This window comes from Vipera berus (genome assembly GCF_964194415.1).
Source record: "Vipera berus genome assembly, chromosome: 2".
Lineage (NCBI taxonomy): Eukaryota > Metazoa > Chordata > Lepidosauria > Squamata > Viperidae > Vipera > Vipera berus.
The window spans coordinates 77,891,518-77,906,031 of record NC_138203.1 but is presented as its reverse complement, the minus strand read 5'-3'; the positions used below and the strand labels follow the sequence as shown (position 1 = coordinate 77,906,031).

Genomic DNA, 14,514 nt, shown 5'->3' with positions numbered 1-14,514 from the left:
GATCATGGAGATGCTGCAATAGTCATAAGTGTAGAAAACTATCATAAGTCACTTTTTCAGTGCTGTTGTAACTTTGAGCGGTCACTAAATAAACTGTTGTAAGTTGAGGACTGTCTTTATAATTAGCCAGTTGTTCAAGTAGAAATGTTTGTATGATCGTTATATATATTCAGCTGTAAGACAAATTATCACTGAATTTGTCCCATGGTTAAACATGGCTCTGTAATGGTATGACATACGTTATTATAATACTGTTTGCTGAAATACTGCAGAAATGCACCCCAAAGATGGTTTTCATTTAAAATAAAAAACTTTATTGAGGAAATGTATACCTTACAGTTGTTGATGTTCTGGTATATCCTAATTCCACCGGGGACATATATCCATGGACCTTATAAAACCCAAGTTATGGGGTAGTTGCTCTCAACATGGTTTGCAAAGTAGAACTCTTGATGTAAAACAACAAACTAGGTATCTTAGAGTCACAGATTATAACCAGTTCTTCTAATTTGTATTTTTAGATGCAAGCAGGTCTTCAACTCCAGCCATGTTAGCTTCTGACCCAGCCACTTGTCCAATTATCCCAGGTTATGAAACAACAATCAGTATCTCCAAGGGACGTACTGGTCTTGGGTTGAGCATTGTAGGAGGAGCTGATACATTACTGGTGGGTAAAAATGGTTTTTGTAATCCCTATACAATCTCTGGCTAACATTCCTAACACAAAAAACAATGTTCCATTGAATGTAACGACACTTATCCTCAGATATGTGGATGTAAGATTACACTGTGAGACTTATATGAAGTGACTCAAATAAATGAATTTAAATACAAGATACATTATCGGAAGTAAATTTAAATCCATAACTGCATAAAGCACTAATACCTTAACAGTACCTTAACCTGTGGTTACATTTCATTCCTATTCATTCCTAGTTGTATTAAATATTTCCTTTTTTTTGAATCCATAAGTTACTGACGTTTTTAAAACGTTAGGGTTTTTTTTCTTTCTTTTTATCATATTTTGAGTTTCTTGTTAATGTTTCTTATTTTTTGTGTATAATTATTTCTATAATGTTCTATAAAATTTTCTGATTTGTAATATTCATTTAAGAGGTACATAATTAAGATCTCAAGGGGGAGGGCGCACAGTGACTTAACAGTTAAGACACAGCGCTTGTTGACCAGAAAGGTTGGCAGTTCGAGATTCAAGCACTGCCTGACAGTGAGGTCCTATTACTTGCCCCAGCTCCTTCCCACCTTGCAGTTTGAAAGCGTGCAAATGCAAGTAGATAAATAAGTACCACTTTGGTGGGAAGGTAACCGCGTTCCATGTGCCTCGGCATATAGTCATGCTGGCCACATGACCATGGAATCGTCTTCGGACAGTGCTGACTCTCTAGGAAACGGAAATTTAACACCATCCCCTAAAGTGTGATGTCTTGATCCTCATACAGACACACACAAACGTACAGTGAGAGTTCAAAAAGGTGTTTATTCAACACCCCCCTCCCCAAAACAGGTCTTCAGAAAGTACCCATATTGCACAGGTTTGGATTCCAAGCTCAGCATGGCAAAAGTCACTGAGTAAACCAAGTACAACGGGCACACACGAAGTCCAGGAAAACAATTCACAAATCAATGGGTCAGGATACACAGCACGAGCACACAAGGCACAGAGCTGGGCACATTGATCCAGCAACACTCAAGTCCTCTGAGCAGGATTAAGTAGGCAAGGTGAGGCCCTTCATGAGGGGTGAGGTTGCTTCCTCATGAGTAGTCTAGGCTCTAGCCAACCGCCATTGCACCTGTCTCGTCTCGTCTCCTCCTTACGTGTCCTTGGATCAGGAGGCGGTGTGGGCTCTACCACCTACTAGTTGCTTACGGTCAGCAGTTGCCCCCGGTCCTCGCCTGGAGCTTCCTGGCTAATTCGCTGCAGCTTGCCTCACTCAGCCTCAACCTGTTGCTTGTCCGACGCACCAGGCTGAGACTGTTCTGTCAGGCCCTGAGTCCTGATTTAGGCGATTGTGCAGCTCCACGTTTTCCAACTCAAATTTCTCCTCCTATTCTGAACTCGCATCCGGAGAGGGATCCCAGAGTGAATCCATGACACTGAGTTGGATACGACTGGATAGGGGAAATCTTTCCCTTTAAAAAAAAAAAATTTAGATCTCATTTCTCCATTTTTCCCTATTCTTAGTGCATTTCCGTCTTTAGTTTCTAAAAATACATCGCAGCATCCGAAACCTATTTAAAAATACATTTGCGTAGAGGTTTCTGAATCTTAATGTATGTGTGTGTGTGTTTTCCTACATTGAAAAAAACTTTACTTTTAAGGTAGTTGCAATACATGGTTACGAAGTTAAAAGTGAGTGATAGAATCTTTCAAATCTACAGGGAGCAATTATTATCCATGAAGTATATGAAGAAGGAGCAGCATCCAAAGATGGAAGACTCTGGGCTGGTGATCAAATCTTAGAGGTACAATATTGAGCATTTTACAACTTAACAGTATCCTCCTGTGTAGGAAAGAGAAATGATGGGGAGAAAAAAGAAGTTGTGGAGATTTATGTAATTTTTGTAGTAAGCTGGCCTATGTATTCAGCTTTCGTCATCTATCCATTTTAGGTGAATGGTATTGACCTAAGGAATGCAACACATGATGAAGCTATAAATGTCCTCAGGCAGACACCACAGAAAGTCCGCTTGACTGTTTACAGGGATGAAGCCCAATATAAAGAGGAAGACATGTATGATGTTCTGAGTATCGAATTACAAAAGAAACCAGGGAAAGGGCTTGGATTAAGTATTGTTGGGAAAAGGTGGGTACACAGCTGATTAAATATAGTTTATGCCAGTAACAAGGTTTCTAAGAAAAGGCAAAGTTAACTTGGTCCAAACCCAACCAAAAGGTACAGAGTAGAGGTATAGTTTTGACATATTCTTGACTTCCTGCTTAGCTATGAAGTAGGTCTGTATCAGTTACCTTCTGTATAAAAATAAGAATTATTTTCAGATCCACTCAATAAAACTGATTACTAGAGGATTTATTTATCAGGAGTGCCTACAAACTAGACAATATGTGCTGTTTTGTGCAATGAAACTGACATCCTGGCTTAACTGTTCTGGTTGGGTCATAGTCTAACAGAACCGATAGCCAGAATATTTGGATTGTTCTAGGTTTTGTACAAGAAAAAGTCTGAAGTCCTTTGGGTAAGTAAGGCAAGATTGTTGTACCTTAGACCACTTTTCCTTTGTCTTCTGTGTATCCTGTGCACCAACCTGGTCTAGTTGTCTACCTATTGCTACCTTTCAATTTAAGGTGTGGCATATCCTACAAGCCAATCCACCCTCTTCCCCTACTGGTAGATTACAGGAATTTTTTTTCCTTCTAGTACTAAATACAGCTGTGTCTCCCTAAGCCAAATTCTTGTTTTTGTGGTTATAGAAAGAAAGCTATTTGGGTTTTAAGAGGCACTTTATTTAGTGCCTGTGACATAATCTTGGCGCTCAAATTAATTTCTGTGGGTTTTTTTAACCAAACAAATTTATGATACGTTTTTAATAAGTTTTTATAAAAAGAGATATTATATAAATGCGAAATATGTAGAAATATCTGTCACAATTTTATAAAAACTTAAAATTAATATTAAAGCAGATCATTAGTATTTTATTGTATTTCATATGATCATAAACCTCTGACTGATGATTAAAACAGTGAATTGGAGTGCATGTTTACAAATTTATTTATTTATTTATTTATTTATTTATTTATTTATTTATTTATTTATTTATTTAGATTTATATACCGCCCTTTCCCAAAGGACTCAGGGCGGTTTACAGGGCATTTAAAAGAAAGTCAATACAAACGTTAAAACAAATTAAAAAAGATTAAATAAAACCCTGAGAAAATTAAAACCCAGTTAAAATTAAAATTAAAAAATTCTCAGCCTGGGCCAGAGAGCTCGAAGAGCCAGGTCTTCAGGTCCCGGCGGAATGAACGGAGGTTGGGGGCAGTCCTAAGCTCCGCAGGCAGCTGGTTCCACAGGGCAGGCGCACCCACTGAGAAGGCCCTACCCCTGGGTGTTACCCGCCGGCAATCTTTAACTGGTGGCACCCTGAGGAGACCCTGTGGGAGCGCACTGGACGAAGGGAACTTGATGCTGGCAGCAGGTGTTCCCTCAAATATCCCGGACCCTCGCCATTTAGGGTTTTATAGGTCATCACCAGCACCTTGAATCTCACCCGAAGGGCAACTGGAAGCCAATGCAGCTCGCGGAGTAGAGGTGTTACATGGGAGTATCGGGAGACCCCCATCACGACTCCCGCGGCTGCATTCTGCACCAGCTGAAGCCTCCGGGTGGTCCTCAAAGGCAGTCCCATGTAGAGAGCGTTGCAGTAGTCTAAACGGGAGGTCACAAGCGCATGAGTGACTGTGCGTAGGGCATCTCGGTCCAGGTAGGGTCACAACTGGCGCACCAGGCGAACCTGGGCAAAAGCCCCCCTGGTCACGGCTCCTATATGGTCTTCAAAAGTGAGCTGCGAATCCAGGAGGACGCCCAAGTTGCGAGCCCTATCAATGGGGGGGTAACACCTCACCCCCCATCGTTAGAGATGGAATAGTCTGGTTGACCCGAGATGCCAGTATGCACAGCCACTCAGTCTTGGCAGGATTGAGACGAAGCCTGTTTCTCCCCATCCAGACCCGGACCGCTTCCAGGCAACGGGACATCACGGCGAGGGCATCGCTGGGTTGCTTTGGGGTGGAGAAAAAAAGTTGGGTATAGAGATTAAGAATCAAATTTATGAAGTTCTGCACTGTTTATAGACCAACTTATACATATGACGGGGCTGTATAGAAAAGTCCAAATAAGTAACTAACTAAAACAAACATACATGAATATTGCATTTGTAGAAATGACACTGGGGTGTTTGTGTCGGACATTGTCAAAGGAGGTCTGGCAGATCTGGATGGACGGTTAATGCAAGGAGACCAGATATTAATGGTGAATGATGAAGATGTTCGAAATGCTAACCAGGAGACAGTGGCAGCCTTATTAAAGGTACATTAGATTTGATATAAAATGATATTAATTCAGAATCTGATCCAGATCTTCTTTGGTTGAAACCCCAACTGTCGCTCATCTTTGATTTGATTTGGGTATAGTTATTTTGATAAAATCAGATAAATATATTGGGATTACAAAACCTGGTTAATACAGTGTATACAGCAGCTGTATACTCCTCATTTAATGACTACCTCAACTAGCAACCATTCACAAATGTGATAATCATAAAAGGTAATAAAAAAATTCATTTTCCAATCAATGTGAACCATTACGACCAAATTTAACGCTCTCGACCATAATGCATGCCGTTGTGAATAACAATGGCGTAGCTGCGTGAGAGAACTTTATTTGATCTTAGTGATCTTAGCAGCATTCCTCCCCCCCCCCCACCCCGTTTCTCTGTCTCAGTCACATATTCACTTAGTAACTATTTCACTTAGCAATCTGGTTGCTGGAATAGAATTCAGGAGCTAAACAAAGAGTGGGTTTTTTGTTACTTTTCCATGAGTGATACTAATCCTAGGATAGGTGTTTCCCAGTATAAATCAGATGAGGGGGCTGAACTGAGCAGTTTAGAAATCTTTACCATACTCACCACTTTTAAAATTGATACATGATATTTTGTTTAGATTTAACTTTAACTGGGGTACTTACCAGTTGAAAAAAGTTATTATTTAAACGACTTCTTCAGTTGTGGCTTGTTTGTAGAAGAAAACAGGAAGCCTGAGTGTTCAGTGGTCAAAATGAAAAATAAGTCGAGCGTTAGAGGTTGAATTTCATTAACAGTGTTAAGAGAAGAGATAGTGGAGTTGGAAGATATTGATGTTGGATTTTAAAATTAGATTTTGAGCTGATTCAAATTATGCAAATTTTTCAGCTGGCAATTGAGTCCAAAGGCAGGCTGTCTTCTTTCAACTAAGATATGTCTTTATTGATCCCTGATCAAGACAATTATCTAACCAATTGTGTCTCCTTCGTAGTGCTCATTAGGTGTTGTTAAACTAGAAGTTGGAAGAATAAAGACAAGTTCATTCCATTCAGAGAGGAGACTCTCCCAGAGCAGCCAGGTTTGTAACTATTTGCACTGATTTCATTTGGGAAGAAAAAAAATCAAACCAGTTATGACATTATAAAAGTTAGAGAACAAGGAAAATTCGATTTTGCTGTGTCATGATATTTCCGTAGAATATTATCAAAGATAATATAACCCACAACTAAATTCCATAATTGGTTGAACCAGCCCCTGTTCAATATTTCTAAAAGTGATATTTAGGAGAACGCTTCGCAAATTGTGTGTGTCAGAATTTTATCTACCAAACACACTGAACAACAAATTGTCATTTTTATAATTTTGGCTATCACAGTTAAAGCGGAGTAAACCTTCAGAGCTGCATTGGTATAGAAAGAAGTATTGGGGGTAGAATTGGTCATCATCTTTCTAATGACTTTACAATACCACCAGTTAGGACAATTGCCTAAGAGCTCTATTCCATAGGGGGGAAAAATATGGGTCACATGGAATCACGAATGCTTCTTCGAATACATTTCCTTCTACCTTTGTTCAATATTTAAGCCAGGCCAGACAATTTTCCAAATCCACTGTTGTAGCTGAATATATTGTAGCCTGTATTATTTTTAGATCCAGATTTTTTATCTTTGCTCTTATAGAAACCATGTCCTGGATCCAAACTGGTAGGTATATTTCCAGAAAAATTATGTGTGTGGCTAAAATATTAGATAGTATATTGGTTTAAAAAGGAGGCAATGATTCCAGAATAATTTTGATGTGATTATCTAAGGTCAGTGAAGGAAGCGGCAGCTTGACATCATTCAGCTTCCCAGGGGGTGGATCCAATCCGCCTGAAAGTTACGAAAGCACTCTGAAGAAGAACTGTTGTAAGTTTCAGTAGTAATTATTTATATTATTTATTATATTATATATTTCGGTGCTATAAAATAAGTGATGTTCTAATTGTGACCAAATTTGAACAACCTTTAAAATGATTTTTTTATAAGTACAGATAGTCCTCAAGTTGCAACGGCAATTAGGATTTCCCTCGCTAAGCAAAGCAGTCGTAAACCATCACATTGTATGAGTTCATCGCTTAGCGATGACAGTCTCTGCAGTCATAGTCAAGCGAGGATTGTGGGACATTAAGTGAGGAACCTGCTTCCAGCTTCCTGCCGCCTTCCAACCAAAGTCAGTGGGGAAGCTGGCAGGAAGTCACAAATCCTAGGTACCTTGCAAGCAGGCTAGCAAACAGGTACGCAACTGCTGCTGGGTGCAAATGGGTACAGGGTAGTGCCCGGGTGGCCAGGGAGGCATGGGGCAAGTGCAGTGGGGCTTGGGATGACTGGATCTGGGTGAGGGAGGTTAGAGAAGGGTTTGTGAGTGGTGGAGGAGCCAAGGTATGAGCATGGCAAGGCTTGGGGAGGGTGCGTAGGCTGGGGATGAATGCAGCAAGGCATGAGACAAGCACAGCAAGGCTTAGGTTAGTTGCTGCCTGTGGAGAAGGATGCGTGAGTGGCGGGTGAGATACAGCATTAGCACAGCAAGACTAGGGAAGAGTGTAGGGTTGGTGGAGCACAGTGCAAGCTCAACAAGGCTCAGTGAGGTGGTTGGAAGCGGGGGAGGCACAGTGCGAGTACAAAGCTCCAGAAGGGCACCAGTGGATAGCCAGTGAGGTGGTGCAGAGGGACTGGGGACTTGGCACTTGGGTGGGGGAGACTTAACTGAGCAACTTGTGACCTTCCCTGCTGGCTTCCCCATTAACTTGTGGGAAGCCAGCAGGGAAGGTTACAAATCACAATCACGTGACTGGGGAAATGGCAACCATTATAACTTCCAGACAGTCGGCAAGCCTCTGGATTGTGATCACACGAATGCAGAGGTTCAAAGGCAGGCATTTCTATAAAATAACCGAACCATTTTTTTCCCCACAGTATTGCAGAAAGGAGATGAGCACCAACCTAGAAGCATTTTTCTATGTCTATCCTGGAAACAGAAGCTGTCTGTGGCTGAGAACAGAAGCTACTGTTATCTATTCTCAGCGATAGATACCTTGCTCTAAAAACAAAGTAGCCTTTTAAAATGCGTGAAAATTCAGCGGTTTGAAATAGAAAATTACAACCGTAATTTCTGTGTTTTTGATAGTGGCGTCTGAAATACAAGGATTGAGGACAGTTGAAATAAAAAAGGTAAGTATGTTCCAACACATTTAATAAAAGAAGAAAGCATTGGAGGGAAATATGCTGAACAAAATTTTTGGTGAGAGACTAGGTTTAAAAAAGAAACTTGAATTTATACCTAAACAATATCACTTTTTTTAATCCTGTGGGATAACATTTAAAAAAAAAAAATTCCTAACTTTTGGGGGGTGATTGTTCCCTTAATTAAGAATGGTATAAACTTTGTTCTGAAATGTCTTTTATCTTTCAGAATTACGGTTATTGCTTTTTCTTTTTATTTAAAAAGAGATCTGCCAATAATACGAACATTTACACATCTGTAGGGGGGAGGTTTTTTTTTACCATAATATTTTTTTTTAAAAAAAACAACCTGGTACTTTCCTGGTCCACTCTGTATTACAAGCCACCCAATTCAATTTGAGCAGCTTCAGAGCCTGTTCATCACAGAGCAGGGCAGGCCTGTTATTCAGGAAACAGAAGACCACAGCTCCCTTGAGGAAGCAGAATGATTTGCATGACAGTCCATGTGGGCGATGTTTGTTCGTAAACTTCATATGATTTTGAAACATAGCATAGTAGGTGTGTTGCGTGTGCACGCGTCTTTGCGTGCCCTAGCGCAGCGAGACTTAACAGCAATCTTAAAAACCGACTTTAAAGAATAATTTTCTAAAGGAAACTTTTAAAATGTACAAAAGGCTCAAAGTAGGCAAACTGCATTTCCTCCTTTCCACCATAGAAATTTTTATGAAGCAGCATGATGCTTCTGCTCTCCAGTTGCTCTGGAGAGGGTGTAAGAGGCAGATGGTCACCCCACCTGGGTTTTTGGGTGTTGATGCTTACATCCTGGAGCTCGCCGGTCAAGTTTCCATTGCAGCACAGGGACAAGAAGCAGAGATGTTTTAACTTGGTCTGCAGAAACAAACTAGCTTTGATGAAAACCGTGTGCTAGAGTGAATAATGTAAAAGATAACCTTCAGTGGCAAGGTTCACAAATAGTTGTTCACTTTAATCAAACGCAGTGGTTGCCTACTTTTTCTGTGAAAAACTGATCAAGTATGATAAGTTACTAGCTCCGCCAGCTCTGACTGGATAGTGGGGAATGGAAAGATTTATACTACTTGCAAATCTTTCCATTCCCCACCATCTCAGGAATTCTGGGAATTGAAAGTCCACACGTCATAAAGGGGCATTCGTTCCTCTCCGTTTTACAAGATTTAGGCCTGAAACTTGACAGCTGCTGTTTAAGAAGTATTACTGTTCAGGCTAAGCTTATGTAAGAATGGAGGCTATCAGCTCAGCCTTAAACTAGTTGGATGCTTTCATGAGTAGTTCCCTCTCCAAGGTAAATACATGGCAAGACCCAGTCCTAAATCTATCCAGGCGTACCAATCCTCTGGCTGCTGTGTGATAACTTCTTGGAATTACTGGGAATGCATTGAGAGTAATTCTTTCCCTGTTGCACTTGCAAGGAGATGTTCTCCTGTTCAAGATGTGGGCAGAGCTGAGCTTTAAAAATTGACATTAAAACAGGGATTTTACTGTTACTCAGAACCTTTCCCCAAAAGAGAAAAATCCATATAAAGAATATCCCCAGAAAATGCCCACTCAATCTAACTTAAAATCCACCTGTATTTTTAATTCAGGTTTGCTGATGTCCAGTGGATAGGAAACAGTTGTTCATTTTTAAACGTAATAAAACATAATAAATAGGGAATAGCAGATAATCATTTTCCTTATTTTTGTTTCTGGTACGTAGTACTGTTTCAATATTACAATATTCAGAAAGCTTTGGTACATAAATTACTTGAGTACTGATTATATTGTCCACTGGCATTATGTTTTTAATCTTTCTGAAATTTGTTTTAGTTACTTTTTAAAAAAAAAAATTAAGACAGCTTTTGAAGCTGCTGTTTACGTAACATCAGATTCTGCAAGGCAAAACAAGCGTACTTAAAGTTGTGGGTAAAAACATACACTAGAGGGAGCATGATTTTATAGGATTATAGTACTTTCCTTTGCTAATGAAAAGGTATATTTCACATACAAATGGCATTTAAACGTTTATATTTCATTTGTTTCTTAATGAGATTCAAAGGATATTGGCGATAAAGAAGGAATCAAACTAAAAGCTAATGTACGCTGAAATCAGCCAAGATACGGAGCAATTTTTGTCCAACACTCACAAATCTCTTCCGTTTACAGACATAAAAATCTGAACCATTCATTCAAATACTTAGTATAACCTTCCCATTTTGGAAGGCTATTTAGATCAGTTAAAACCTCCCCTAGTCTGCAAACAGTGTAGAGAGTTGAGAAAAAGAATTACCTTCATCTGTTTTCTTTTTGATCATACAGAATATCTCAGAAGTACATTTTATACAGACTCTCTTGGACAATACATGATAAACAAAGTAATCAAGTTAAATAGAAATGAAGCAGCAAAACAATAAGCACAGATAGTATTTTTTCAGCCTCTCAGTGGTCTCTGCAGGAACCCTTGATTGCTTATGAAGGCAGTCAAAGAGGGGCCTTAATCTGATTTCTGAGCGGAGGCTATTTCCAAAGAAAACGTAATAAATTCAAAACACTTAACGATCTTCAAAAGTATCCCCATTGTTATGGAATTTATTGTGCAGAGGTCTCCTTGTGCTACCAAAGAGTTGCACAGACAAGGAAGGGCACTGAGAGCAGTAAAAGTCACACACAGAAATACACTGAGTTCTAAAAGCAAAAAGTATTTTACTTTGAGGTGGTGTAAAAACAAAAATGCACAGTCAAAAATAAACAGTCCAAGTCATAATCCAAACTACAAAGTCTTCTTACCGGTCCAGAGGTCAATACACAGTTCAGGTTTACAACAGTAGTAAACCAACAGCAGAGCAAAAACAGTAATAGTAGAGATCAGTGAATTCAGAGAGAGAAAGAAGCTACGTTCCTAGCTTCCTCTTATGGCCATGAGAACACTTACACACCCATTGGCCAATTAACAACTTAAAGACATAGCATTATGGTTAATATATTTTCAACCCAACATTGTAGGCTAACACCATATGCCTAACATTCTCCCCTTTGGGTAGAATAATATATAACTCTTACAATCTTATGCACATTCTTTCACAATTAGCATTGTGTTTCACAGCACTTTGTACCTTCGTAAAATGGTCTGCAATATTTACATCAGATGGACAATACTCTAACTGTATTAATTTATCTTTGACACATTGTCTGACATTTAAATAACGAAGATCAGTATGTTTAGATCTTGTTCTTACTGCAGCACTATTAGCCATCTTTATCGCAGCTTGATTGTCCTCATACACAATAAATGGATCATTTACATTTAAACCCATATCTAACAATAATTGTTTGTACACTAGCAGTTCTGTACATAACACTGATAGACATGAAAATTCAGCCTCCATTGTAGATAAGCTTATGTGCTTTTGTCTGATGGACTTCCATCCAATCAAAGAATCACCCAACATAACAGCCAACCCTGAAGTAGATTTACGAGTGTTTGTATCAGAGGCAAAACTTGCATCTGCATATGCAGTAAGGATTAACTCACGATTTGGCTCTAGATATAACGAGTAGTGAATAGTCTGCTTCAAATACCTTAATACTCGTTTAGCTGATTGCCAGTGTCTAACAGTAGGATTATTGTTGTACCTAGCTAATTGATTTACACAGTAAGAAATATCAGGTCTAGTCCAATTACTCAGATACATAAGACTTCCTATCAAAGATTGGTACATAGTCTTATCAAATACAGGACTCTCAACATTAGTGTCCTTAAAATCCATAGCCATCGGAGTTTTTGCTGGTTTACACATTTCCATATTGTATCTCTTTAATAACTGAGATATTTTACTGGCTTGCGACACCTTAAAACCCCTATTTGTTTTCACAATATCTAACCCCAAATAGTGGCTAATTTCTCCAAGATTTCTAATTGTGAATTTATTTTGCAATCTTGAAATGATAGTTTGTGCTTCTAACTCAGTTTTTGTTATTATTGCAATATCATCTGTGAATAATAAAATAAAAGATAATGCTCCGTTGTGTTCCCTTCTAAACAAACAAGGATCAGCATTACTGGCTACAAAAACCTATTGCACTTAACTCATTAACTAAACATGTATTACACTCATAGCCTGATTGTTTCAATCCATAGAGGCTTTTCTTTAATTCCCAACAATCATGGTCTCTATCACTGGTCAATCCTGGTGGTATTCTTAAATAAATAGTATGTTGCAATGGAGCATGTAAATATGCAGTTTCAACATCTACATGATTAACCATATATTGGTTTTTAGCCGCCCATACTAAAGCTGCTCTTAAAGTAGTTGCCCTTAGACTGGGTGCAAACACTTCGTCATAATCCTCAGTAGTTTGGGCAAAACCTTGTGCAACCAAACGTGCCTTATGGGTTACAGTTCCGTCTACACCCTTCTTTATTTTATATATCCATTTACAACCTATAGCTTGCTCACCAGGTGGCAGTTTTGCTTTCTCATAAACGTTAAGATCCTGCAAAGACTTCAACTCCCTGTTCATTGCAGCTTTCCATGATGCCTGTTCCTTTTCAGGATACATCCTGATCTCATCATAGTTAGAAGGCTCTACACTAACTTGACATACTATACTAGCTTCATAGCGATCAGGTGGATGTCTGATACGCATTGAACGCCAAGGAATTACAGGGCTTTGAATTTCTGTCTCCTTTCCTTCCTCTGATTCATTTTTTATCTCCCCTATCTCCTCTTCATCTTTTATATTTACAGGAGATGCATTATCATTACTAGTTACGTTATCAGAGGAGTCCTCAAACACTAGAGGATCAGTATTAACAGTTACTTGCTCTAACCTATCCCAACCAACGTGCTCAAGGAATTTTGCACTAGCACTGTTATATACATTAGTTGTGCCTCGTTCCCAGAAACGATAGGGTCTGTGATTAGCTTCGTAACCTACGAAGTATAATTGCCTAGCCCTATGTTGGCCTTTACTCCTGAGTTGTGCAGGAATGTGGACCCAAGCTGGGGTGCCAAATGTGTGCAGGTAATCAAGGTTTGGTTTTCTACCATGCCATATTGTATATGGTATTTTACCAGTAGAAGTATTAACAACTATATTCAGAACATGGTTTGCACATTTTGCTGCCTCCCCCCACAGTCTATCTGTTAAGCCAGAATCTCTTAACATGGTTCTAATCATGGCTTGTAACGTTTGCCCACGTCTCTCAACAAAAGCATTATGTTGAGGCCTATAAGGGGCTGAACGTTTATGCTCAATGCCAGCTGATTCTAACATATCAACAAAACGCTTGTTTGTAAATTCAGTACCATTATCAGTAATTATACACTGAACCTTTCTCTTTGTTTTTCTCTCCACGAACTTCAGCCAGTTTGCAAATTGTTGGAAAGTGTCTGCCTTTGACTTAAGCAGATAACAAAAACCATATCTAGAGTAGTGGTCCAATATACTTAAAATATAACATGACCCTCCTAAACTTGGTTTCATGGGTCCAATTAAATCAGCAAACACAACTTCCAAAGGAACAGTTGTTTTGAAGCCGTTTATCCTGTTTGCAGGAGTTGCCTTGCTCTTTTCCTGATTACAGGCATTGCAATTCAAATACTTACTACATGGCTTCAGTTTAACTCCCTCTACTAATTCCACTGTTTTACGTAGTGAGTTAAAGTTTACATGCCCTAACCGCCTATGCAATAAATGTATACATTCATCATGTGGCTTCTTGTTCTCACATATTGAGTTAGCTTTAACTGTACTAACCTGGTTACTTGTGAGAATGAATAAACCATCTTTCAAATTAGCAGTTACACAGGTTCCATTCCTCTCAATAGTGCATTGCTCCCCTCTGAATGTTACCACAAACCCAACTTTAACCAATTCCCTTACAGATAACAAGTTGAATCTTAGTTTAGGTATATATAACATAGGTAACTGTTCATTAATGCATGGACAATAGGAATTACCTTCACCAGAGGCCTTCATCCTCCAACCATTTGCCAGTGAAACATATTGGTTGCTGTTTTTCATAGTAACAAACCTCTTTTTCTCTTTAGTAATGCATTGTGAAGCCCCACTATCAACAACCCACAATTCATTATTTCTGGATGTTGGTTCATCAGAAACAGCCAAACCAATGCCCTTCTTAGCCTTCCCACTGCTATTCACATTCTGTTTTTTACCCTTTCTACAGAATTTGGCTATATGCCCTGTAGCCCCACAA

General features: G+C 39.2%; 1 protein-coding gene across 1 annotated transcript in view; it reads left to right on the top strand.

Annotated features, from left to right (window-relative positions):
- MPDZ (multiple PDZ domain crumbs cell polarity complex component) overlaps positions 1–14,514 on the top strand; it is a gene marked incomplete at its 5' end in the record, with an annotated part of 159,564 nt that overhangs the window by 130,777 nt on the left and 14,273 nt on the right. The window contains 7 exons of the mRNA XM_081318883.1: positions 522–667; positions 2,398–2,481; positions 2,629–2,822; positions 4,916–5,063; positions 6,050–6,136; positions 6,869–6,965; positions 8,224–8,267. Of these exons, the coding sequence (XP_081175009.1) occupies positions 522–667; positions 2,398–2,481; positions 2,629–2,822; positions 4,916–5,063; positions 6,050–6,136; positions 6,869–6,965; positions 8,224–8,267 (800 nt within the window). The remainder of the gene's footprint in view (positions 1–521; positions 668–2,397; positions 2,482–2,628; positions 2,823–4,915; positions 5,064–6,049; positions 6,137–6,868; positions 6,966–8,223; positions 8,268–14,514) is intronic.